Source organism: Heterodontus francisci, chromosome 3 (assembly GCF_036365525.1).
Source record: "Heterodontus francisci isolate sHetFra1 chromosome 3, sHetFra1.hap1, whole genome shotgun sequence".
Classification (NCBI taxonomy): Eukaryota; Metazoa; Chordata; class Chondrichthyes; order Heterodontiformes; family Heterodontidae; genus Heterodontus; species Heterodontus francisci.
In genome coordinates this window covers 198,444,363-198,471,106 of record NC_090373.1, presented here as the reverse complement: position 1 = coordinate 198,471,106, position 26,744 = coordinate 198,444,363, and the positions used below count along the sequence as shown (strand labels likewise).

At 44.1% G+C, this 26,744-nt stretch overlaps 1 protein-coding gene across 4 annotated transcripts in view; it reads right to left on the bottom strand.

Moving 5' to 3' along the window:
* The window catches only part of LOC137366035 (inactive tyrosine-protein kinase 7-like), a 583,411-nt gene that overhangs the window by 199,348 nt on the left and 357,319 nt on the right, over positions 1 to 26,744 (bottom strand). For all 4 annotated transcript variants that reach the window (XM_068028160.1, XM_068028157.1, XM_068028158.1 and 1 more), the window contains one exon: positions 15,303 to 15,450. In XM_068028160.1, coding sequence (XP_067884261.1) covers positions 15,303 to 15,450 — 148 coding nt within the window. The remainder of the gene's footprint in view (positions 1 to 15,302; positions 15,451 to 26,744) is intronic.

The window sequence follows — 26,744 nt, the reverse complement described above, 5'->3', positions numbered from 1 at the left end:
CATTTTCAAAAGCTGTATGACTGTCTCTGAAAGAGCTCTAACCTGTTACAGATTAAATAAGTCACTCATGTGGTTTACAAATCAACTGTCAATCTATATTGGTTTATGTTCAAAAAATACAGGAACATAGGAGGAGTAGGCCATTCAGCCCATCGAGCCTGCTCCAGCGTTCAATTAGATCATGACTGACCATCTACCTCCATGCCACTTTCCCGCACTATCCCCACATCCCTTGATGTCATTACTGTCCAGATATCTATCGATTTCTGTCTTGAACATATTCAATGATTGAGCTTCCACAGCCCTCTGGGACTGAGAATTTCAAAGATTCACCAGGCTCTGAGTAAATCCCTCCTCATCTCAAGCTTAAATGGCCTGCCCCTTATGCTGAGACTATGTCCTCTGGTTCTAGACTCATCAGCCAGGGGAAACATCTTTTCTACATCCTCCACCCTGTAAGAATTTTGTAAGTTTCAATGAAATCACCTCTCATTCTTAGAAACTCTAGAGAAGACAAGACCAGTTTCCTCAATCTCTCCTCATAAGACAATCCCGCCATCCCAAGGATTAGTCTGGCGATTTTTCGTTGCACTCCCTCTATGGCAAGTATATCCTTCCTTAGATGAGATGATCAAAACTGTACACAATACTCCAGGTGCAGTCTCACCAAGGCTCTATAGAAATGCAGAAAGACTTCATTACTCCTGTACTCAAATCCCCTTGCAATGAAGGCCAACATACCATTTGCCTTCCTAATTGCTTGCTGCACCTGCATGCTAGCTTTCAGTGGCTCATGAACAAGGACACCCAGGTCCCTTTGGACATCAACACTTCCCACCTCACGATTAAAAAATGCTCTGTATTTGTTTTTTTCTACCAAAGTGGATCACTTCACACTTATTCACCTTATATTTCATCTGCCATGTTCTTGGTCATTCACTTAGCCTGTCCAGCTTCCCTTGCATCCTCCTCACAACTTAAATTCCCACCTAGTTTTGTATCAGCAAATTTGGAAATATTACATTCAGTGCCCACATCCATATCACTTATATGGACTGTGAACAGTTGTGGCCCCAGCACTGATCCTTGTGGGACCCCAATAGTAATAGCCTGCCATCCTGAGAATGATCCGCTTATTCCTACTCTGTTTACTGTCAGTTAGCCAATTTTCAATCCATACCAATCCCATGTGCTCTAATTTCGTTTACGAACCTCCTGTGTGGGACCTTGTCAAAAGGCTTCCGAAAATCCAAATACACCACATCCACGGATTCTCCTTTATCCATGCTGCAAGAACATCCTCAAAAAACTCCAAGTTTGTCAAACATGATTTCCCTTTCATAAATCCATGTTGACTCTGCCCAAGCATATCATTTTTTCTAATTATTGTCACAAACATGTGCTATGCCAAATGATGATTTTTTTAATCCATCAGCTGGAAACCCCGATTAAATTTTAAAAAAGGAAAAAGGAACAGACAAAAGATTACTGCTAGCAGCTAAAATGGCCACAGAAGTTTGCATCAAAATTCCCTATATTCCAGTGCATCTAGACGGAGCTGAATTGTCTGGTCAGTCCCCTCCAGAACAATGATTTGGGAAGTTTGGAGTGCATCACCTGGCCAGTTCCCATACAAGACATATGAAGGCAAACACTTGCAACAGTGAACTGGTGGAGACGAACCACTCAAAGATAATCACTTGAACAATGGAACACTGATTGAGAGAAGGGAATTGCTAGACACTAAGTTGCAAGAGGAAATAGACACAGCCATCATGTGACAGGCCCACTATTTGTGTTTTTTAAGCTGGCTTTTTGCTCTCTGTGCAGCAGACAAGCAATTGATCAGAAGTGACCCAAGTGGGGTTCCTCTCTCTCCAGAGTCCACCTGGCAAGTTTCGAACCTTACTGCTGGCCGTAACCAACCAAGTCTGTCACTGCTGCAGACAGAGAGCCGGTGAAGGAAGCCACCTGTGTCATTCTTATCCAGGAAAACCCCGAACCTGCTGTCTCCATCGACAAGCCAGAACCTCAGGCCCACAGAGTTCATCTGGAAGAAAAACGAGGCACCAAATTCAACACGCTCCAGACTTGAATCCAACCAATCGAGGGATTAATAGTAAGGTAAATCATTCATACCTTTATCTTTCCAAAATTCTCTCACCGGACCCCCCCCCACTATTTAAGACAAAAATTGCCATGTCCCCCCCACCCCGCAGGTAAAGTTTGGACAACCCTGTGTTAAAAGACTGTTGTAACTTGCATTTAAGGAATCAGGCAGCTCTGCATAGTCAGGGATGCCACAGGCAATGTCACTTCAGAGTTCAGTTACAGCAGGACAATCGAGGTACTTGAAGTGAAGGAAAATTTTAAAATAAAGTACTTAGCAACACTGTACAAGTTGACAAAGACAGAATAGACAGACTTTTAGGACTCGGTTGGGCATTTCGGGAACAAAGCCTTTCTGACCTACTCCTGGATTTGTTTCTCCCCGTCTAACTCAACAAATCTTTGAACATTTCACCTTGTTCCACCCCTCAATTAAAATCCTAGTTCTTCACTGCCCATCCAAGTAGCATGCAAATTTTAACAAGCTATTTTCATTGCTTTCCTCCGAGCCTCTGCCACAAGCAACTTCTCATACTAGGTGATTTCAACTTCCATCTCAATTCGTCATGTTCTCACTCCTAAATTCACGGTCCTCTTATCCTCCCTTAATCTCACCCTCCATGTAAATTCCCCAATCCATATGAAAAGTACAAGGGTAGCTAGAAAGAGAGTAGGTCCCCTTAAGGATCAGTGTGGTAATCTATGTGTGGAGCCACAGGAAATTGGCGAGGTCTTAAATGTCTCTGAATGGACAGGGGGCATTCTGAAGGGGGAGGGTGAACAGCCAGAGGTTGTGGTACACATCGGTACCAATGACATAGGCAGGAAGAGTGATGAGGTCCTGCAGGGGGAGTTTAGGGAGTCAGGTAGTAAGTTAAAAAACAGGACCTCTAGGGTTGTAATCTCTGTATTACTCCCTGTACCACATGCCAGTGAGGCTAGAAATAGGAAGATAGTGCAGCTAAACACGTGGCTAAACAGCTGGTGTAGAAGGGAGGGTTTCAGATATCTGGACCATAGGGCTCTCTTCAGGAACAGATGGGACCTGTTGCATCTAAACTGGAAGGGCACTAATATCCTGGCTGCAAGGTTTGCTAGCTTCACTCGGGAGGGTTTAAACTAGTGTGGCAGGGGGGTGGGAACCAGAGCAGTAGGACAGCTAGTGAAATAAATGAGGAGCAAATTGTAAATAAGGCCAGTACGACAAAGAGGAAGAGCAGGCAGGGAGATGTTGCTGAGCACAGCGGGACTGGTGGTCTGAAGTGCATTTGTTTCAATGCGAGAAATATAACAGGTAAGGCAGATGAACTTAGAGCTTGGATTAGTACTTGGAAATATGATGTTGTTGCGATTAGAGACTTGGTTGAGGGAAGGGCAGGATTGGCAGCTAAATGTTCCAGGCTTCAGAAGCTTCAGGCGGGATAGAGGGGGATGTAAAAGGGGTGGGGGAGTTGCATTACTGATTAAGGAGAATATCACAGCTGTACTGCGGGAGGACACCTCAGAGGGGTCATGCAGCGAGGCAATATGGGTGGAGCTCAGGAATAGGAAGGGTGCAGTCACGATGTTGGGGGTTTACTACAGGCCTCCCAACAGCCAGCGGGAGGTAGAGGAGCGGATATGTAGACAGATTTTGGAAAGATGCAAAGGTAACAGGGTTGTGGTGGTGGGTGATTTTAACTTCCCCAATATTGACTGGGGCTCACTTAGTGCTAGGGGCTTGGATGGGGCACAATTTGTGAGGAGCATCCAGGAGGGCTTCTTGAAACAATATGTAGATAGTCCAACAAGGGATGGGGCCATACTGGACCTGGTATTGGGGAATGAGCCCGGCCAGGTGGTCGAAGTTTCAGTAGGGGAGCATTTTGGGAGCAGTGACCATAATTCCATAAGTTTTAAGGTACTTGTGGATAAGGATAAGAGTAGTCCTCGGGTGAAGGTGCTAAATTGGGGGAAGTCTAATTATAACAATATTAGGCAGGAACTAAAGAACTTAGATTGGGGGCAGCTGTTTGAGGGTAAATCAACATCTGACATGTGGGAGTCTTTCAAACCTCAGCTGATTAGAATCCAAGACCAGCATGTTCCTGTGAGGAAGACAGACAAGTTTGGGGAAGCTTAGATAACACGGGATATTGTGAGCCTAGCCAAAAAGAAAAAGGAAGCCTTTGTAAGGGCTGGAAGGCTAGGAACAGATGAAGCACTTGAGGAATATAAAGACAGTAGGAAGGAACTTAGGCAAGGAATTAGGAGGGCTAAAAGGGGTCATGAAAAGTCATTGGCAAACAGGATTAAGGATAATCCCAAGGCTTTTTATACGTATATAAAGAGCAAGAGGGTAACCAGGGAAAGGGTTGGCCCACTCAAGGACAGAGATGGGAATCTATGTGTGGAGACAGAGGAAATGGGCGAGGTGCTAAATGAGCACTTTGCATCAGTATTCACCAAAGAGAAGGACTTGGTGGATGATGAGCCGAGGGAAGGGAGTGCAGAGAGTCTCAATCATCTCATTATCAAAAAGGAGGTGGTGTTGGGTGTCTTGCAAAGCATTAAGGTAGATAAGTCCCCAGGGCCTGATGGGATCTACCCCAGAATACTGAGGGAGGCAAGGGAAGAAATTGCTGGGGCCTTGACAGAAATCTTTGCATCCTCATTGGCAACAGGTGAGGTCCCAGAGGACTGGAGAATAGCCAATGTTGTTCCTTTGTTTAAGAAGGGTGGCAAGGATAATCCAGGAAATTATAGGCCGGTGAGCCTTACGTCAGTGGTAGGGAAACTATTAGAGAGGATTATTCGGGACAGGATTTACTCCCATTTGGAAACAAACAAACATATTAGCGAGAGACAGCATGGTTTTGTTGAAGGGAACATCGTGTCTTACTAATTTGATTGAGTTTTTTGAGGAAGTGACGAAGATGATTGATGAAGGAAGAGTGGTGGATGTTATCTATATGGACTTCAGTAAAGCCTTTGACAACGTCCCGCATGGCAGACTGGTACAAAAGGTGAAGTCACATGGGATCAGAGGGGAACTGGCAAGATCGTTACAGAACTGGCTCAGTCACAGAAGACAGAGGGTAGCAGTGGAAGGGTGCTTTTCTGAATGGAGAATGTGACGAGTGGTGTTCCACAGGGATCAGTGCTGGGACCTTTGCTGTTTGTAGTATATATAAATAGCCAGCGGAAAAGCCCCTGGGAAGGACAGCATTACCCCTGAAATAATCAAGAGTGCCAAGCCTGCTATACTCTCAGCACTACATGAACTGCTGTGCCTGTGCTGGGACGAGGGAGCAGTACCCCAGGACATGCGCGATGCCAATATCATCACCCTCTATAAAAACAAAGGTGACCGCGGTGACTGCAACAACTACCGTGGAATCTCCCTGCTCAGCATAGTGGGGAAAGTCTTTGCTCGAGTCGCTCTGAACAGGCTCCAGAAGCTGGCCGAGCGCGTCTACCCTGAGGCACAGTGTGGCTTTCGTGCAGAGAGATCGACTATTGACATGCTGTTCTCCCTTCGTCAAATACAGGAGAAATGCCGTGAACAACAGATGCCCCTCTACATTGCTTTCATTGATCTCACCAAAGCCTTTGACCTCGTCAGCAGACGTGGTCTCTTCAGACTACTAGAAAAGATCGGATGTCCACCAAAGCTACTAAGTATCATCACCTCATTCCATGACAATATGAAAGGCACAATTCAACATGGTGGCTCCTCATCAGAGCCCTTTCCTATCCTGAGTGGTGTGAAACAGGGCTGTGTTCTCGCACCCACACTTTTTGGGATTTTCTTCTCCCTGCTGCTTTCACATGCGTTCAAATCCTCTGAAGAAGGAATTTTCCTCCACACAAGATCAGGGGGCAGGTTGTTCAACCTTGCCCGTCTAAGAGCGAAGTCCAAAGTACGGAAAGTCCTCATCAGAGAACTCCTCTTTGCTGACGATGCTGCTTTAACATCTCACACTGAAGAATGCCTGCAGAGTCTCATCGACAGGTTTGCGTCTGCCTGCAATGAATTTGGCCTAACCATCAGCCTCAAGAAAACGAACATCATGGGGCAGGATGTCAGAAATGCTCCATCCATCAATATTGGCGACCACGCTCTGGAAGTGGTTCAAGAGTTCACCTACCTAGGCTCAACTATCACCAGTAACCTGTCTCTAGATGCAGAAATCAACAAGCGCATGGGTAAGGCTTCCACTGTTATGTCCAGACTGGCCAAGAGAGTGTGGGAAAATGGCGCACTGACACGGAACACAAAAGTCCGAGTGTATCAGGCCTGTGTCCTCAGTACCTTGCTCTACGGCAGCGAGGCCTGGACAACGTATGCCAGCCAAGAGCGACGTCTCAATTCATTCCATCTTCGCTGCCTTCGGAGAATACTTGGCATCAGGTGGCAGGACTATATCTCCAACACAGAAGTCCTTGAAGCGGCCAACACCCCCAGCTTATACACACTACTGAGTCAGCGGCGCTTGAGATGGCTTGGCCATGTGAGCCGCATGGAAGATGGCAGGATCCCCAAAGACACATTGTACAGCGAGCTCGCCACTGGTATCAGACCCACCGGCCGTCCATGTCTCCGTTATAAAGACGTCTGCAAACGCGACATGAAATCGTGTGACATTGATCACAAGTCGTGGGAGTCAGTTGCCAGCATTCGCCAGAGCTGGCGGGCAGCCATAAAAACAGGGCTAAATTGTGGCGAGTCGAAGAGACTTAGTAGTTGGCAGGAAAAAAGACAGAGGCGCAAGGGGAGAGCCAACTGTGCAACAGCCCCAACAAACAAATTTCTCTGCAGCACCTGTGGAAGAGCCTGTCACTCCAGAATTGGCCTTTATAGCCACTCCAGGCGCTGCTTCACAAACCACTGACCACCTCCAGGCGCGTATCCATTGTCTCTCGAGATAAGGAGGCCCAAAAGAAAAAGAAAGAAAGAAGAAGGAGGAAAATGTAGCTGGTCTGATTAGTAAGTTTGCGGACGACACAAAGGTTGGTGGAGTTGCGGATAATGATGAGGATTGTCAGAGGATACAGCAGGATATAGATCGGTTGGAGACTTGGGCGGAGAATTGGCAGATGGAGTTTAATCCGGACAAATGTGAGGTAATGCATTTTGGAAGGTTTAATGCAGGTGGGAGGTATACAGTAAATGGCAGAACCCTTAGGAGTAGTGACAGGCAGAGAGATCTGGGCGTACAGGTCCACAGGTCACTGAAAGTGGCAACGCAGGTGGATAAGGTCGTCAAGAAGGCATACGGCATGCTTGCCTTCATTGGTCGGGGCATAGAGTATAAAAATTGGCAAGTCATGTTGCAGCTGTACAGAACCTTAATTAGGCCACACTGAGAATATTGCGTGCAATTCTGATGGCCACACTACCAGAAGGACGTGGAGGCTTTGGAGAGGGTACAGAGGAGGTTTACCAGGATGTTGCCTGGTCTGGAGGGCATTAGCTATGAGGAGAGGTTGGAAACACTCGGATTGTTTTCACTGGAACGACGGAGGTGGAGGGGCGACATGATAGAGGTTTACAAAGTTATGAGCGGCATGGACAGAGTGGATAGTCAGAATCTTTTTCCCAGGGTGGAAGAGTCAGTTACTAGGGGACACCGGTTCAAGGTGCAAGCGGCAAAGTTTAGAGGGGATGTGCGAGGCAAGTTTTTTTTTTAACAGAGGGTTGTGAGTGCCTGGAACTTGCTGCCAGGGGAGGTGGTGGAAGTAGATACGATAGCGACGTTTAAGAGACATCTTGACAAATACATGAATAGGATGGGAATAGAGGGATATGGGCCCTGGAAGTGCAGAAGGTGTTAGTTTAGGCAGGCATCAAGATCGGCGCAGGCTTGGAGGGCCGAATGGCCTGTTCCTGTGCTGTTCCTTGTTCTTTGTTCATACTTCTCATCTGTATTTACTGTGGAGGTGGTCATGGAAGCTAGTGAGTTCAAGGGAGGGAACAACGATATCCTGGAGCATATCAACATTACAAAGGAGGTGGTGTTTGGAGGCTTTGAAGCGCATTAAGGTGGATAAATCCCCAGGGCCTGACCAGGTGTATCTCAGGATGCTCTGGGAAGCAAGGGAGGAGATTGCCGGGGCCCTGGCAGAGATTTTTCTATCATCGTTAGCCACGGGTGAGGTACCGGAAGACTGGAGGAGAACTAATGTTGTGCCTTTATTTAACAAGGGCAGCAGGGATAAACCAGGGAACTACAGGTCGGTGAGCCTTACATCAGTGGTGGGAAAGTTATTGGAAGGGATTCTGAGAGACAGGATTTATATGCATCTGGAAAGGTAAGGTCTGATTAGGGATAGTCAGCATGGCTTTGTGCGTGGGAAATCATGTCTCACGAATTTGATTGAGTTTTTTTGAGGAGGTGACCAAGAGGACAGACGAGGGCAAGGCGGTGGACATTGTCTACATGGGCTTTAGCAAAGCCTGTGACAAGGTCCCGCATGGTAGCCTGGTCCAGAAGGTTCAAACACATGGGATCCAGGGTGAGCTAGCAATTTGGATACAAAATTGGCTTGGTGATAGGAGGCCGAGGGTGGTAGTGGAGAGTCATTTTTCAGATTGGAAGCCAGTGACCAGTGGTGTGCTGCAGGGATCGGTGCTGGGCCCTCTGTTGTTTGTCATATATATTCATGACTTGGATGTGAATGTAGGGGGCATGATTAGTAAGTTTGCAGATGACACCAAAATTGGTGGTATAGTGGACAGTGAAGAAGGTTGTCTAAGGTTACAACAGGATATAGATCAACTGGGAAAGTGGGCAAGGGATTGGCAAATGGAATTTAACGCAGACAAGTGTGAAGTGATGCATTTTGTGAAGTTAAACCAGGGCAGGACATATACAGTGAATGGCAGGGCCTTGGGGAGTGTTGTTGAGCAGAGACACCTTGGGATGCAAGTACATAGTTCCCTGAAAGTGGCAACACAGGTAGACAGGGTGGTGAAGAAGGCATACAGCATGCTTGCCTTCATCGGCCAAGACATTGAGTACAAGAGTTGGGACGTCATGTTACAGTTGTGCATAATGTTGGTTAGGCCGCATTTGGAGTACTGTGTGCAGTTCTGGTCACTGCACTACAGGAAAGATGTGATTAAGCTAGAGTGGGTGCAGAAAAGATTCACAAGGATAAGAAATGCTGGAAATACTCAGCAGGTCTGGCAGCATCTGTGGAGAGAGAAACAGAGTTAACATTTCGGGTCAGTGATCCTTCTTCGGAACTCATTCACAAGGATGTTGCCTGGTTTGGAGGGCTTGAGTTATAAAGAGAGATTGGATAGGCTGGGTCTGTTTTCCCTGGAGCGAAGGAGGCTGAGAGGGGACTTGGTAGAGGTATATAAAATTATGAGAGGCATAGATAGGGTAGATAGCCTGTCTGTTTCCCATGGTAGGGGTGACTAAAACTAGAGGGCATAGATTTAAGTTGAGAGGGAGGAGGTTTAAAGGGGATCAAAGGGGTAAATTTTTCACAAAGAATAGTGGGTATCTGGAAATGAGCTGCCAGAGGAGGTGGTGGAGGCAGCAACATTTAAGAGGCATCTGGACAGGTACTTGTCTGAGCAAGGCATAGAGGGATATGGAATTAATGCAGGCAGGTGGGATTAGTATAGATAGGCATTATGGTCGACATGGACGCGGTGGGCCGAAGGGCCTGTTTCTATGCAGTACGACTGTGTCCACAACCGCCCACTTGACCTTGCCATCTCATGTGGCCTTGCTAATCCCATAGTATCAATCACAGATAAGGCCACCTTTCATCCCTTCATTGTATTGCTCTCCACTCTCATCCCACTGCTCCCTGCAAACTCTACTTCCTTCTGTATCTGCTCCTGAAAAACTCAATTCACTTACAACTTCACTCTCAAAATCCTAACTGTCTAGCCTTCGGCCCTCCGTTCCCCACGACATTTCTGCAGCTACCGATCTGCTCACCTCCACCCTTGAGATCCACCTACGATGCCTCAGACCCCATTAAAACCAGGAAACTCTCACCCTCAGTGCTCCCCTGGTATAGTTCTCATTTCTGCTCCCTTAAGTCCAAGTTCGGACAACTGGTTTAATCATTCACTCCCAGATCTGGCTGGACCACCACTATTGGGTCCTGCTCGTCTGCGAAAACTGTACTATCCCAAGATCATCCTGGAATGCAAAGGTAACCCATGGCATCTTGACTGCAAGTCATTGTCTTAAACCACTCTCCCGTCTCCTCCATCCTCACCTCTAACAGGTGCAAGGAGCTTATGGACTTCTTTTGATGCTCTCAATCTTGGTGACAATCAGCTGCCTACCACTCCCCTCCCTTCCCCAACCCCACTGGGCTGAACTACTTCTAAGGTTTCCCCCTGCCATAGCCCTGAACTTCTATCTTTCTCTAGTTTCTCTCAATTTTATTCTTTCATGGAATGTGAGTGTCCCTGGAAAGGCCAGCATTTGTTGCCCCTCCCTAATTGTCCTTGAACAACTGAGTGGCTTGCTAGGCCATTTCCGAGGGCAGTTAAGAATCAACCACATTGCTGAGAGTCTGGAGTCACACATAGACCGGGTAAGGGCAACAGATTTCCTTCCCTAAAGGACATTGGTGAACCAGATGCCTTTTTTTTTTTTACAGCCATCGATGACGGCTTCATGGCACCATTACTGAGCCTAGCTTTCACATCCAAATTTTTAAAAAAATAAATTAATTGGATTAAAGTTTAAATTCCACCAGCTACCATGGTGGAATTTGAACCTGTGCCCCCAAGACATTAGCCTGGACCTCTGGATTACTAGCCCAATGACATTACCACTACGCCACCTTCTCCCCTCATGCTCTCTCCAAGCTCATTTTATCCAAGAAACCCACCTCCTGCTCTCAACCCTATTTCCAGTAAACTACTGACCACCCAACTTCCATTCCTGGCTCCCATGTTAGCTGAAATTGTTAACGGTCTGTTTCCTCAGGTTCTATCCCTCTCGTCTTCAAATCAGCTGTCATCACCTCAAAAAAAAACCCTTGACCCCTTTGTCCTTGCAAACTACCACAACATCTCCAACCTCCTCTTCATCTGCAAAGTCCTTACAGATGTTGTCACCTCTTAAATTTGTGCCCATCTTTCCAGGAATGCCATGTTTGAATCCTTCCAATCAGGTCTCCACTCATGACAGTACCAAAATGGCTCTTATCCAAGTCACAAATGACATCCAATATTACTATGAGAAAGGCAAACTGTTGCTCCTTGTCCTTTTTCACCTATCTAAAATCTCTTACAGTTGATCACACTATCCTCCTCCATTGACTCTCCATTGTCGCCCAGCTGGGTGGCAATGCTCTCCCCTGGTTCCACTCTTATTTATGTAATCATAGCCAGAGGATCACCAACAGTTTCTCTTTCCATTCCCGCACTGTTACCTCTCGTGCCCCCCCAAGAGTCTATCCTTGGCCCCCTATTTCTCATCTACGTACTGCCCCTCAGAGACATTATCCGAAAATATGTCAGTTTCCACAAGCACGCTGACTGTACTTAATTGATCTCACCATTGCCTCTCTCAACTTCTCCACTGTCTCTAAAAATTGTCAGCCTGCTTGTTAACATAAGTACTGGATGAGCAGAAATGTCCTATTAAATATTGGCAGGCTAAAGATATTGTTTTCAATCTCCACCAGAAACTCCACTCTCTTGCCACCCACTCCATCCCTCTCCCTGGTCACTGTCTGAAGCTGAACCAGATTGTTTGCAAGCTTGGTCTCATATTTGACCCCGCGATGAGCTTTTAACCACATGTCTGCGTTGCATTTAACACTGCTCATTTCAACCTCCGTAACATCGCCGACTCTGCCCTTGCCTCAGCTCTTCTGATGCTGAAGCCCTCATTCATGCCTTTGCTGCCTCTAGACTTGATTATTCTAACGCATTCCTAGCCAGTCTCCCTTATTCTACCCTCCATACACTTGAAGTCATCCACAAAGCTGCTCCCCACATCTTAACTCGCACCAAATCCAGTTCACACATTAACCCTCTGCTTGCTGAACTACACTGGCTCCCAGTTAAGCAATGCCTCAATTTTAAAATTTTCATCCTCGTTTTCAAATCCCTCAATGGCCTCATCTCTCCCCCATCTCCAATCTTCCCCAGCACCACAACTCCCCAAGATTCCAGTGTTCCTCTAATTCCAGTCTCAAGCACTGCTGATTTTAATTGCTCCACATTTGTGGCCGTGCCTTCAGCTGCCTAGACCCTAGGCTCTGGAACTCCTTCCCTAAACCTCTTCACCTCGCTTTCTTTCTTTAAGACAGTCCTTAAAGCCTCTCTCTTTGACCAAGCTTTTGGTCATTTGCCTTAATATCTCATGTGACTCAGTATATCTTATTTTATAATACCTCTGTGAACTGCTATGTGGCATTTTATTACATTAAAGGCACGAAATAAAAATAAGTTGTTGCACGTCAATGTTGCAGTATGGTGGAGTTTATTCTATTCCAGAAAGCCAGTTGGCCATTTTTACACTTTTATATTTAGAGTTACACATTACAAGCATATACCTCCTAACCCAACAGTTTTAGTCTGTGTCTATTTAAAGGGGAAAATCAAATGAATGCTCAGTTAATACCCACCATACAATTAATATGCAAATAACATACAACTAACAGTTGAATTAATCAAGATCATAAAAAAACTGAGCTGTAAGAGTCCCATCAATGGGCATAAAACACACACAAGTTGTCTGTTCTTTCCGACTTGGCACCAGTAACCTTTTAAAAAGGAAACATCCTTCCAACGATTTATTCCTTAGCAAATCAATGAAATTTGAGCAACTGTAAAGGGTGTATTTTTATTTTATTCCTTTTTCAATCTTCGGGTTCAGCCCCGATAAACAACCACCTCAAACACTGACATTCATAGCCTGCATAGAGGTCATTTAATTACTAGGTCCTCCGAACTTGACTGTAGAAAGCATTTGCTCAAGATGACAGAGTAGTTTTGAATGAAATTTCTTTTAATTATGTAGGTCTCAAGACAATGACCTCAGTGACTCATCTAACAATTTGTGGAACTCACCAACGAACAGCTTCATAAGTAGCAAGATCAGAATTATTTTCGATAGTTTATCAATCTGGCTGAGATTTAAAAAGTTTATTTATTTGTTTGGGGGATGTGGGCCTCGCTGGCTAGGCCAGTATTTATTGCCCATCCCTAACTGCCCTTGAGAAGGACGTGGTCAGCTGCCTTCTTGACTGCTGCAGTCCATTTGGGGTTGGTACACCCACAGTACTGTTAGGAAGGGAGTTCCAGGATTTTGACCCAGCGACAGTGAAGGAACGGCGATATAGTTCCAAGTCAGGATGAAGTGTGGCGCGGAGGGGAACTTGCAGGTGGTGATGTTCCCATGCATTTGCTGCCCTTGTCCTTCTATGTGGCAGCTGTCACGGGTTTGGAAGGTGCTGTCGAAGGAGCCTTGGTGCGTTGCTGCAGTGCATCTTGACTATGGTACAGACTGCTGCCACTGTGCATCGGTGGTGGAGGGAGTGAATGTTGAAGGTGGTGGATGGTGTGACAATCAAGCAGGCTGCTTTGTCCTGGATGGTGTCGAACTTCTTGAGTGTTGTTGGAGCTGCACCCATCCAGGTAAATGGAGAGTATTCCATCACACTCCTGACTTGTTGGCAAATGCATCGCCTGATGTGGAACTGAACTCTACAGATCAGAAAGATCTGAGATTAAATTAATATGTATTCAGTTAAGCAGCCTCATAGGGATCAATGATGGGATCATTCGATTGTCTTTAGTTCACTGTTTGGGCTGACATAAATGTTACGAAAGTGATTTTTTTTGTGAAAAATATTTTTTTAAAGGAATTTATAGTTAAGCTGAATAAATGTTGGACCAGTGTTTTTTTTAAAAAAAAAAGAGAATGAGCCATCAAGAGGACACTGAAGGAGCCAGATTGGCAACAATGTTACTGGTTGTCACATGACTCAGGTTGGTGATGGAACAGAAAACCCTTGTAGCAGGGGCAGAGAAGTGACAAGTGTTCCTTTGATTGGACAAGCTCAGTAACAACAGAGCACCTGCAAGGGCAGAAAATTGACAAGTTTTTTTGGTCGTTAGTGTGTGTGTGTTTTACCTTCGTGAAGGAGATAAAGTCAAATCTGCTGCAGGAGGAAAGAATTCCAAGGAAGAACAGAGGGCTACAACCCAGCTCGCTTTCCAGCAATTCCATAAAAGACTCCAAGCAGTCCACTGTGTCAAATTATCTTGTTTGCTATATTTGAAGAAAGACTGCTAAAAATAATTCTCAACGCCGCCTGAAGAGAACTGTTCTAGGGGGATCTTGTTGGCCTGTCTGCATGTGCTCGGAAGTTGGACTGTATGCCAGTTTTGGTGCAGCAAGTCTCATCTGTTTATTTCTTCAGGGGTCGGCAAGTGATCTGCCTAGGTGTTTTTTTTGTCTTTAATAAGGCTCTGATCCAAAAATCCCTTTTTTTTTCATTTAACTGGTATACGCGTGTGTGTGCGTGCATACGTGAGTGTAAGATGCCAAGGTAAAAAAATTAAACATTAAAATTTAATGTTGGGACTTTAAACATTTTAATCTGTGTGTTTATATTTTACTTCATTGCTAGTTAAGACTGGTTTTATAATAAACTAATAATTTTGTTGTTCAGTAAAGAAACCTGGTTAGTGTTTCTATTCTGGGAAAAATAGAGTACATGATTAACCGTATCAATAAGTGGGAAAATGTAAAATATGTTGTGACCTGTGGAGAAGCGGCACTGAATTAACAGTGTACTCATCCCGCCTCAGTCGTAACATAAAGGGAGCTACTGATATCAGACACTGGGAGGGCAAGTCAGTAGCTATGGAACAGTCATTAATCAACAACTTAACATGTTTGAAGCATTTGCTGACATCAGTTGTAAACTTGTCTTTCACCTCTGCTCTGAAGTCTATTCTACGACTTCATCACTGCTTGAAGAACTTAACAACATTAGCTGCGAATTATGCTTTCATCGGTTTGAATCTTTCAAGGGTAGAGAGAAAGGAAGCAGGCGAGAGAGATAGATAGATACATTATGGTCCATTATGCTACCTAGTGGATATACACTTACCATCACCATTGTAGTAAAGAATCAATATGCTGTTCACTGTTATGTTATTATTTGCATTATTTTACGGTATATCAAGAACTTAGAAGAAACTTTACCGTGATGAGTTATGGATGATGGAATCATCAAATAACCATTCCTGCATTGGGGGAGGTGTAGCTGTGAACTGACAGTGAAACATGGCATCTTCCTTCTTATTCACAATCTGGTCCTGAGGTCGTATTACAGGTTGTGGGAAACTGACATCTATAAAACACAGTGATAAATAAAACTGAGATTACTATGTCAAACAAAATAATGATAATCTGTTTCATTTATATGGATCACAGGGAAAAGGATACATGGTTTCTCCCTTCCTCTAAATTTGCAGCAAAACTTAACTGGCTAGAGGAATAACAGGTGGGAATACAGTCTAAACGAGAGGACAAGAACAAATGGATTTAGGGATCCAGGTACAGATGGCATTAAAAGCTTGCTCACAGTTGCAACCCAAAAAACTAATGGCATGGAAGTTAAAACATGAGGGGTACAGAATACAAGCACTATTGCAATTATGCAGATACTAGTCAGATTTGATTTGGAATTCAGTTTTAGGTACCATAACTTATCAAAGAAATACTAGCTTTGAAGGGAGTCCAGCGATGATTCACCAGAATATGACTTGAGATAAAGTGACTGAACTATGTGGAAAATCTGGAAAGAATAGGGTTGTATGAGGTAGATCAAGTGATACTCTGATAGATGCATTTAACATAATGAAGGATAATGGGCAGGTAGTTAGGGAAAGACTATTATCTCCAGTATATAAAACAGAACAGAACATAAAGTTAGCCACGAAAGCAATTCTAAATTAAAGTTCACACAAAGAAAGTAGAATGCAGTGCCCTATGCCGCTACAGACGCAGAATCAATTGGAGTTTAAAAGGGAGTTGAGGTACGGGTATGAACAGTAATGTAGAGGGGGCAGAAAATTGAGACTGTAAATAGAGCTGGAATGGCTAACAAAAATGCAGAGCAGAATCAATGGGTTAAAGCCCAACTTTTGTTCCTCAAGGTAGCACATAGATATTTTTCTCCCTGATGACAGACTGCTGTCCTAGAACCAAAGATTTCTTGCTCTCCCTGTGTTCGCAATTTTTGAACTTCCTTTGTTTTCATATCCAAGAAATGAGTTTTTGAAAGATTTAAACAATTTAGAATTTTAAGCATCGTGGTGCCAAAAGGTACACAAGGGCAATAGAAGAGCGACTTAACAGTCAGGTTCTCAAAATTATTTCTGGGATGAGACTTTAGGGAGGCTATGTTGACCTGGTACAGACTCCATCCAAGAGTTTGGACAACAGGATTTTAGAATTAATCCATTAGATACTGTAATCAAGGCTTAAGTATAGCCCCCTTGTCAATTTCACTGCCAGAATGCAATCCATGCTCCAAGCATGTCTTGCACATACCAATCACATGTCAGGAGAATAAGGAGCTGCATCAAATAACGATCTTGACAAATGCATGGAAGGAGGAAAGACCCTGAAAGCAGCAAGTCCATAATTTTCACCCTTATTGTTCCCAGGATTGTCATTATGCACCAAAAGCATGACTGTTATTTTCCAAACACAACACTGCATTTAATAAAGTACAACTGCTGTTCGGCCCCAGGATTCCAACACATTACTTTCATCCTTTATCCTGGTCAGATTATGTTGGTGTGCATTCATCTGCAACACAGAGACCAATGAATTAATATCCAGTTCATCTCATGTTATACAGTAACTGGATACTGAGGTTATGATGAAATGCATTCCAATTTACTTCACTGCTTCCCTCCACCCACCAACCTGGATACGTGGGTATGGTTCCTCTGAGTGTTACCTTAACAAACTGATCAATCTTCATGTGCAACCAAACAAAATATCTTGGGCCTTAAATCACAGCCAAGCTTGATCCTATCCTCAACATGTGTCACTGGATAACAGGTACCCGGGCTAAATATCTTCCCACAAAGCCTAATTGGGTTTTAGCCAATTCAATTCCTCCTATTGATTGCCCAGTTAGCACCAAGAAACTCAGCACAGCCAGGGACTTAATGTACAAACTTCGACAATTATACTTCAACCATTATAAAACACGTTTGGTCCCAAAATTCCAACACAGCTACCCAACTTAACTAAAATTCTTATTCTAGTCATTCTGGGCTTCAACTTATATATCACTATCAGCTTTTGCCTAAAGGAATTGTACATGTCTATTTTTTCCAACTGTGTAAAGTACAACTACCCAAGGAAACACATTGCGTGCAAGGACACAATACCCATAAGAATTTAGCTTTAATAGCTGCGCCAAACATAAGCTTGGCTAATTAATCACAGAGGGGCAATTAAAATATTGTCAAAGTGATCAAATTAACCAGCTGCAAACCTCAGCATTAAAAAAGGCACTATTAAGAGTGGCCAAAATGTTTCCCTGAAACAAATAACTGCCAATAATTACTACAGAACACAATGACAAAAATGGAAGCAGAATAAACCCGACCTGCTTTGCCCAATCATTTTCAACAATAGCAACTTACATTTATATCGCGCCTTTCACGTAATAGAATGTCCCAACCTGCTTCACAGGTGCATTATAAAACAAAATAGGACACCAAGCCACATAAAGAGATATTAGGCCAAATGACCAAAAGCTTGGTCAAAGAGAGGGATTTTAAGGAGTTTCTTAAAGGAGGAAAATGAGGTAGAAGGGCAGAGAGGTGCAGGGAGGGTATTCCAGAGCTTGGGGCCTCAGCAATTAAAGATACTGCCACCAATGGTGGAGCGATTAAAATCGGGGATGTACAAGAGTCCAGAATTAGAGCAGCACATATCTTGGAGGGCTGGAGGAGATTAGAGATAGGGAGCGCCGAGGCCCTAGAGGGATTTGAAAACAAGGATGAGAATTTTAAAACCAACACATTGACCGGGAGCCAAAGTAGGCCAGTGATCCCAGGGGTTATAAAAAGGATGTGGTGAAGGTGTAAAGTAAATTTACAAGGATGATGCCTGAACTGAGGAGATATGCTCAACAGGAATGGCTGAACAGCCGGGAACTCTTTTCTCCAGGAAAGGGAAGGGTGAGGGGTGTTAGAGGTATTTATGATAAAAGTCTTTGATAAGGGAGATGTAAAGAAAATGCTTCCACTTTGGGGGGGGGGGGGCGGGGGAAGAGAGAAGACGGGAATCTAAAACTAGAGTCATAAATGTAAGATAGTCACTAATAAATACAATAGGAAATTCAGGAGTAAATTTAGAGAGTGGTTGAGAATGGATGATGAAAGCGATAGAGAGCATGATGAAGCAGAAAAAGAGGATAGATGACAAATGTCAGGTTGATAATACAAGTGAGAACCAGGCTGAATACTGAAAGGGGGAAAGTGAAAAAAGTATTAAGAGCAGCAAAGAGGATATAAGAGACTGGCAGCTAACAGAAGGAATCCAAAAGTCTTCCATAGGCATTGAAATAGCGAAAGGGTGGGGCTGGGGCCAATTAGGCACCAAAAAGGAGATAGCTGCTTGGAGACAGACAGTATGGCTGAGGTACTGATGAGTACTTTGCATCCGTCTTTACCAAAGAAGGTGCCGCCAAATCATAATGAAAGAGGTAATTAAGACACTGGGTGGGCTCAAAATTGATAAAATGTATGAGAAAGACTGGTTTTACTTAAAGTTGATAAGTCACCAGGACCGGACGGGATGCATGCGAGAATGCTGAAGTAGGGCAGAAAATTACTGAGGCAAATAGCATAGATGTATTTAAGGGGAAGCTAGACAAGCACATGAGGGAGAAAGGAACAGCAGGATAAGAGGAGGAGGGGTAGTGGAGGCTCAAATAGAGCAACGCTGGCATAGACAAGCTGGGCTGAATGACCTGTCGCTGTGCACTCAATGCAAAGATATGACAAAGATCCACAACTTGCTTTCAAATTCCTGCACAACTTCAACCAGTGCTACCTAGCAAAATCCTTCACTACGCATCTCCATATGCACCTTGAGACCAGATTACTCGATTTCTGCTCTCTCCATTCCAACATCAGTAGCTCAGCTTTCAATATTTCCAGTGGCAGCCATTTACATATCCCTAAAATAAAAGTAGAATACTTTTGCTGGAAATCTGAAATTAAAACAGTAAGTGGTGGAAATACTCAGCAGATCAGGCAGCATCTGTGGGGAGAGAAGTAGAGTTAACGTTTCAGCTCTGTGACCTTTCATCAGAACTGGCAAAGGTTAGAAAAGAATTAGGTTTTAAGCAAGTGAAAGGGGATGGGGGGTGGTTTGGTGGGGAAAGGAACAAAAGGGAAGGTGTGTGATAGGGCAGAGGGCAGGAGAGATTAAATAAAAAAGCTGTCATGGGACAAAGGCAAACAGCATGTTAATGCTTGTGGTGAAAGACATAGCATTAGTCCAGATGGTGGAATAATGAGCAGCTCTGTCCACATGAAAAAACAGGCACATGGTTAAAAAATAGAAAAGTATTAAAAAAAAAAGGCCAGTCATGCTCTGAAATTGTTGGACTCAAGGTGGAGTCTGCACGGTTGTATACCTAATCGAAAGATCAGGTGTTGTTCCTTGAGCTTATGTTGATGTTCACTGGAACACTGCTAAGGACAGAAATGTGGGCATGAGAGCAGGGGGGTGCATTGAAATGGCAAGCAACTGGAAGCTCGAAGTCATGCTTTCGGACAGAGCGGAGGTGTTCTGCAAAGTGGTCACCCAGTCCGCGTTTGGTTTCCCTAATGTAAAGGAGACTGCATTGCGAGCAGCGAATACATATACTAAATTGAAAGTACAAGTAAATCGCTGCTTCATCTGGAAGGAAAGTTTTGAGCCTTGGATGGCAAGAAGAGAGGAGGTAAAAGGGCAGGTATTAGACCTCCTGTGATTGCATGGGAAGGTGTTGTGGGAAGGAGATGAGGTGTCGGGGCTGATGGAGGAGTGGACCAGGGTGTCGCGGAGCGTTCTGATGAAAGGTCACAGAGCTGAAATGTTAAATCTGCTTCTCTCTCCACAGATGCTGCCTGACCTGCTGAGTATTTCCAGCACTTTCCGTTTTTATTTCATGTACATAACCGTTATAGGAGGATATGTTGATGGGGTTCAATGAAGAAAGGTGGGAGGCTCATGCAGAGCATAAACATAGGAATGGGATAGGCCATTTAGCCACTCGAGCCTGTTCCATCATTCAAAGAGATGAATGATCTGCAACTTAACTCCATATACCCACTTTCTCCCCATATCCCTTAACACCTTTGGCTAAGAAAAAAAACTATCGATCTCACTTCTAAAATTAACTGATCTAGCATCAATTGCCATTTGCGGAAGAGTTCCAAACTTCGAACACCCTTTGCGTGAAGACTTTCCTAATTTCACTCATGACTACTTTTTTGATGATGCCCCAAGTCTTTGACTCTCCAACTAATAGTTTCTTCCTACCAACACTATTTGTTCCCCTTACTTGCTTGAATACCTGAATCAAATCATCCTTTAAGCTTTCAAAATCCAGGGGATACAACCCTAGTTGGTTTAATCTCTCCTTGGAGTCCAGGTATCATTCTACTACAGTGTTGTCCAACACAGGGCCTGCGGGCCAGAAACCGGCCAGCCAAAGATTTCCATCCAGCCCACCAAGGATGAGAAATTTCCACTGGAAATCCACCATTGGCTTCTTCAGGCGAGCGCGAGGGGGCCGACGACAGTAAGAGACATACAGAGTGATCAAGATCACTCCTGACAGATGGACATCTATCCGGAATACTCCGCATCACTGAATCAAGCGTGCAGGCAGACAATTTCTACATCTGTCAGCAAGAAACAATGCCACGTATCTCACGAAAACAGTGACGAGAAAGTGAGTTAATAAATCAGTCTTCTCATTTAAAGCTGGTCAGAAAAATGCACATTTTTTGTGTTTTGATTAGTAGTTAAATAAATTTCTAATACCTTTATCTTTCTGAAATTTGCTCACTGGACCCCTACGTAGGACAAAAGTTATAATGCGACCCCTCACGACCCCCAAGCTTGGACATCCCTGTTGTGGTAAATCTATGCTGCACTCCGTTCTAGGCCAATACATCCTCCCAAAGGTGAATACCCACAGGTGTGGCCCAACCAGGGCTTTGTATAGCTGAAGCATGACTTCTACCTCCTTGTATTCTGGTCCTCTAGATACAAAAGCCAGCATTCCATTTGCCTTTTGATTGTTTTCTGTAGCTGTACATGAATATTTAATGATCTGTATACCTGGAGAATAACTCCACCAACCCCCTCCCCGCGGACGTCAGGCGGGGAGGAAACTTTCTGGGTTGCGAGGCTTGTTGTCGGAGTGGGCTGGCGAGGTAGTCGGTGGTTTGAGCTGCTGTTGCAATGGTCTGTATTCCTTGCAGAGAGTCATTCCAGTCCTATTGTGGGTTTCCAAGAAGTTCTGGACCTCCCGTTTCTACCTTTTCACCATTCAGAAAGTACCCGGTTATATCCTTTACAGGTCCAAAGTGGATGACCTCAGAGTTGCCTACACTGAAATATATTTTCCACAGTTTCGCCCATTCACTTAACCTATCAATATCTCCTGATAATATTATGCTTCCATTTACACTGCTAAAAATATAGTCCGTAAATTTGGATATGCGACTCTTTATTCCATCATCGAAGTCATTAATAAATACAGTGAATAATTGAGGCCCCAGCGGAATACCACTAGTCACATCCTGCCAATTCAAGTTCCTGCCCAATATTCCTACTCTCTGTCTCCTGTCACTCAGCCAATTTCCTAACCAGGTCAATAATTTGCCTTAAATTCCATGAGCTTCAATTTTTTTTATGAGGAACTTTATAAAATGCCTTCCAGAAGTCTATGTCAACAACATCCACAGATATTCCCCTGTCCACGACTTTAGTCACCTCTTCAAACATTCAGATACATAATGCATGACATACCCTTTACAAATCTATGTTGGCTCTCTGATCAGCTGAAAATTTTCAAGATGTTCAGTCAGACTATCCTTAATTACAGACTCTCGACAACAGACGTTAGGGATAACTGGCGTCTCATTTCTGGTTTTCCTGTCATCTTTCTTAAATAACGGAGTGGTATGTGTACTTTTCCAATCTAAAGCAATGACTCCTGAATAGAGAGAACTTTGGAAGATTACAGTGAGAGTATCTGCAATGTTCTCACCTACTCCCTTTAAAGTCCTGGGATGGAAATCATGTGGTAACCAATCCTCCATCCATGCTAATATATTACCCCCAACTCCTTAAGCCCTTGTGTATTCTTGAGTCCCTGTCCCAATAATGGTTTCCTTGGATGCCTGGCATGCTGACCTCTTACTCTACTGTAAATTCTGATGTCAAGTAATTATTCAGCATGTCAGCTATTTCCTTGTTTTTACTAACATCACCGTTACCAGTTTTCAAGGGGTCCACATTGCTTCTGACCTCGTGATCTGAAAGTAATTGTGAAAGATTTTTTATGTTGATTCTAATATGCCTTACAAGTTCCTTCTCCTATTCCCTTTTTGTAGCTATTACTACCTGCTTTGTCACCCTGAACTGCTTCTTGCATCCTTCCCATTTTTCAGGATCTGTGCTTTTATTTGCATTTTTGTACACTTTTTCTTTTAGCTTTATGTTGTCTCTTACCTCCAATAGTTTTTTTTTAGATTTAGATATACAGCACTAAAACAGGCCCTTCGGCCCACCGAGTCTGTGCCGACCATTAACCACCCATTTATACTAATCCTACACTAATCCCATATTCCTACCACATCCTCACCTGTCCCTATATTCCCCTACCACCTACCTACACTAGGGGCAATTTATAATGGCAAATTTACCTATCAACCTGCAAGTCTCTGGCATGTGGGAGGAAACCGGAGCACCCGGAGGAAACCCACAAAGACACAGGGAAAACTTGCAAACTCCACACAGGCAGTACCCAGAATTGAACCTGGGTCGCTGGAGCTGTGAGGCTGCGGTGCTAACCACTGTGCCGTCATGGCTTTCTTTTTTTTGGAAAGTACAACTCTTGCATTTTAGGGATATAAACTGTTTTTTTGTCACATTGAATTGCTTTCTGAACACTTCTGGCTGATTTTCTTTCATTTTACCTATTAACACACTTGTCCAGTTTACTATAGACAGCCTTATCCATTGAAGTCAGACGGACTGAAATCTAGAATTTTAGTGGCTGTTTCATGTTTTTCCCTACTACAGTGAACTCAATCATATTTGATTATGTTCAGGCACAGCTAGGCTGTTAACTAAATCTGACTCATTCCTCATTACGAAATTGAATATGGAATGCCCCCTTGTTGGAACAATATGTCGATAGTCCAACTAGGGATGGGGCCGTACTGGACCTGGTATTGAGGACTGAGCCCGGCCAGGTGGTCGAGGTTTCAGTAGGGGAGCATTTCGTTAACAGTGACCATAATTCCATAAGTTTTAAGGTACTTGTGGATAAGGATAAGAGTAGTCCTCAGGTGAAGGTGCTAAATTGGGGGAAGGCTAATTATAACAATATTAGACAGGAACTGAAGAATTTAGATTGGGGACGGCTGTTTGATGGTAAATCAACATCTGACATGTGGGAGTCTTTCAAATGTCAGTTGATTAGAATCCAGGCCCTGAATGTTCCTGTGAGGATGAAGGATAAATTTGGCAAGTTTTGGGAACCTTGGATAACGAGGGATATTGTGAGCCTAGCCAAAAAGAAAAAGGAAGCATTTGTAAGGGCTGGAAGGCTAGGAACAGACGAAGCCCTTGAGGAATTATAAAGACAGTAGGAAGGCACTTAAGCAAGGAGTCAGGAGGGCTAAGAGGGGTCATGAAAAGTCATTGACAAACAGGATTAAGGATAATCCCAAGGCTTTTTATACGTATATAAAGAGCAAGAGGGTAACCAGGGAAAGGGTTGGCCCACTCAAGGACAGAGATGGGAATCTATGCGTGGAGCCAGAGGAAATGGGCGAGGTACTAAATGAGTACTTTGCATCAGTATTCACCAAGGAGATGGACTTGGTGGATGATGAGTCGAGGGAAGGGAGTGTAGATAGTCTCAGTCATCTCATTATCAAAAAGGAGGAGGTGTTGTGCATCTTGAAAAACATTAAGGTAGATAAGTCCCCAGGGCCTAATGGGATCTACCCCAGAATACTGAGGGAGTCAAGGGAGGAAATTGCTGGGGCCTTGACAGAAATCTTTGTATCCTCATTGGCTACAGGTGAGGTCCCAGAGGACTGGAGAATAGCCGATCTATATCCTGCTGTATCCTCTGACAATCCTCATCATTATCCGCAACTCCACCAACCTTTGTGTCATCCGCAAACTTACTAATCAGACCAGCTACATTTGTTTAAGAAGGGTAGCCAGGATAATCCAGGAAATTACAGGCCGGTGAGCCTTAAGTCAGTGGTAGGGAAATTATTGGAGAGGATTCTTCGGGACAGGATTTACTCCCATTTGGAAACAAATGGACTTATTAACGAGAGGCAGCATGGTTTTGTGAAGAGGAGGTCATGTCTCACTAACTTGATTGAGTTTTTTGAGGAAGTGACGAAGATGATTGATGAAGGAAGAGCGGTGGATGTTGTCTATATGGACTTTAGTAAAGCCTTTGACAAGGTCCCGCATGGCAGACTGGTACAAAAGGTGAAGTCATACAGCTGGCAAGATGAATACAGAACTGGCTCGGTCATAGAAGACAGAGGGTAGCAGTGGAAGGGTGCTTTTCTGAATGGAAGGCAGTGACTAGTGGTGTTCTGCAGGGATCAGTGCTGGGACTTTTGATCTTTGTAGTATATAGAAATGATTTGGAGGAAAATGTAGCTGGTCTGATTAGTAAGTTTGCGGATGACACAAAGGTTGGTGGAGTTGCGGATAATGATGAGGATTGTCAGAGGATACAGCAGGATATAGATCGGTTGGAGACTTGGGCAGAGAAATGGCAGATGGAGTTTAATCCGGACAATGTGAGGTAATGCATTTTGGAAGGTCGAATACAGGTGGGAAATATACAGTAAATGGCAGAACCCTTAGGAGTATTGACAGGCAGAGAGATCTGGGCATACAAATCCACAGGTCAGTGAAAGTGGCAACGCAGGTGGATAAGGTAGTCAAGAAGGCATACGGCATGTTTGCCTTCATCGGTTGGGGCATAGAGTATAAAAATTGGCAAGTCACGTTGCAGCTGTACAGAACCTTAGTTAGGCCACACTTGGAATATTGTGTACAATTCTGGTCGCCACACTACCAGAAGGATGTGGAGGCTTTGGAGAGGGAACAGAAGAGGTTTAACAGGATGTTGCCTGGTCTGGAGGGTATTAGCTAGGAGGAGAGGTCAGATAAACTCGGATTGTTTTCACTGGAACGACAGAGGTGGAGGGGCGACATGATAGAGGTTTACAAAGTTCTGAGCGGCATGGACAGAGTGGATAGTCAGAAGCTTTTTCCCAGGGTGGAAGAGTCAGTTACTAGGGGACATAGGTTTAAGGTGCGAGGGGCAAAGTTAAGAGGGGATGTACGAGGCAAGTTTTTTTTTTAACACAGAGGGTGGTGATTGCCTGGAACTTGCTGCCGGGGGAGTTTGTGGAAGCAGGTACGATAGCGACGTTGAAGAGGCATCTTGACAAATACATGAACAGGATGGGAATAGAGGGATACGGACCCCGGAGGTGCAGAAGGTTTTAGTTTAGACAGGCATCAAGATCGGCGCAGGCTTGGAGGGCCGAATGGCCTGTTCCTGTGCTGTACTGTTCTTTGCTGGTTTCTATTGCTGCAGAAAACTATGCTGGGCACACTCAAGAGATTCACGACTTTCTGACATCCTTTCTGATGTCTGCTTATCCCAATCTATAGGAAAGTTAAAATCCCTCAATAAAATCATTCTGCCTTTGTTACTTAAGAACATAATAGGAGCAGACCATTTGGCCCCTCAAGCCTGCTCTGCTATTCAATATGATGGCTGATCTTCTGCCTCAACTCCACATTCCTGACCGCTCCCCATATCCCTGATTTCCTGAGAGATCAAAATTCTATCATAATAAAAGCAAGAAATGCAGGAAATATTCAGCAGGTCTGGCAGCATCTGTGGAGAGAGAAGCAGAGTTAACGTTTCAGGTTAGTGACCCTTCTTCAGAACTGGCAAATATTAGAAATGTAAAAGGTTATAAGCAAGTAAAGTGGGGGTGGGGCAAGAGATAACAAAGGAGGTGGTGTAAATAGGACAAGGTCACAGAATAGCTGACCAGAAGGTCGTGGAGCAAAGGCAAACAATATGTTAATGGTGTGTTGAAAGACAAAGCATGAGTACAGATAGGGTGTTGATGGACTGCAAATTGAACAGCCGCAAGTACATACATGAAAAAAAAAGTGGGTAAGCAAACTGAACAAACCAAGATGAAATAAAATAAACACAAAAAAAATATATATTAAAAAAAAAAGGAAAAAGAAAAACTAAAAATAAAAGTAAAATGGGGGGCCCGCCATGCTCTGAAATGACTGAATTCAATTTTCAGT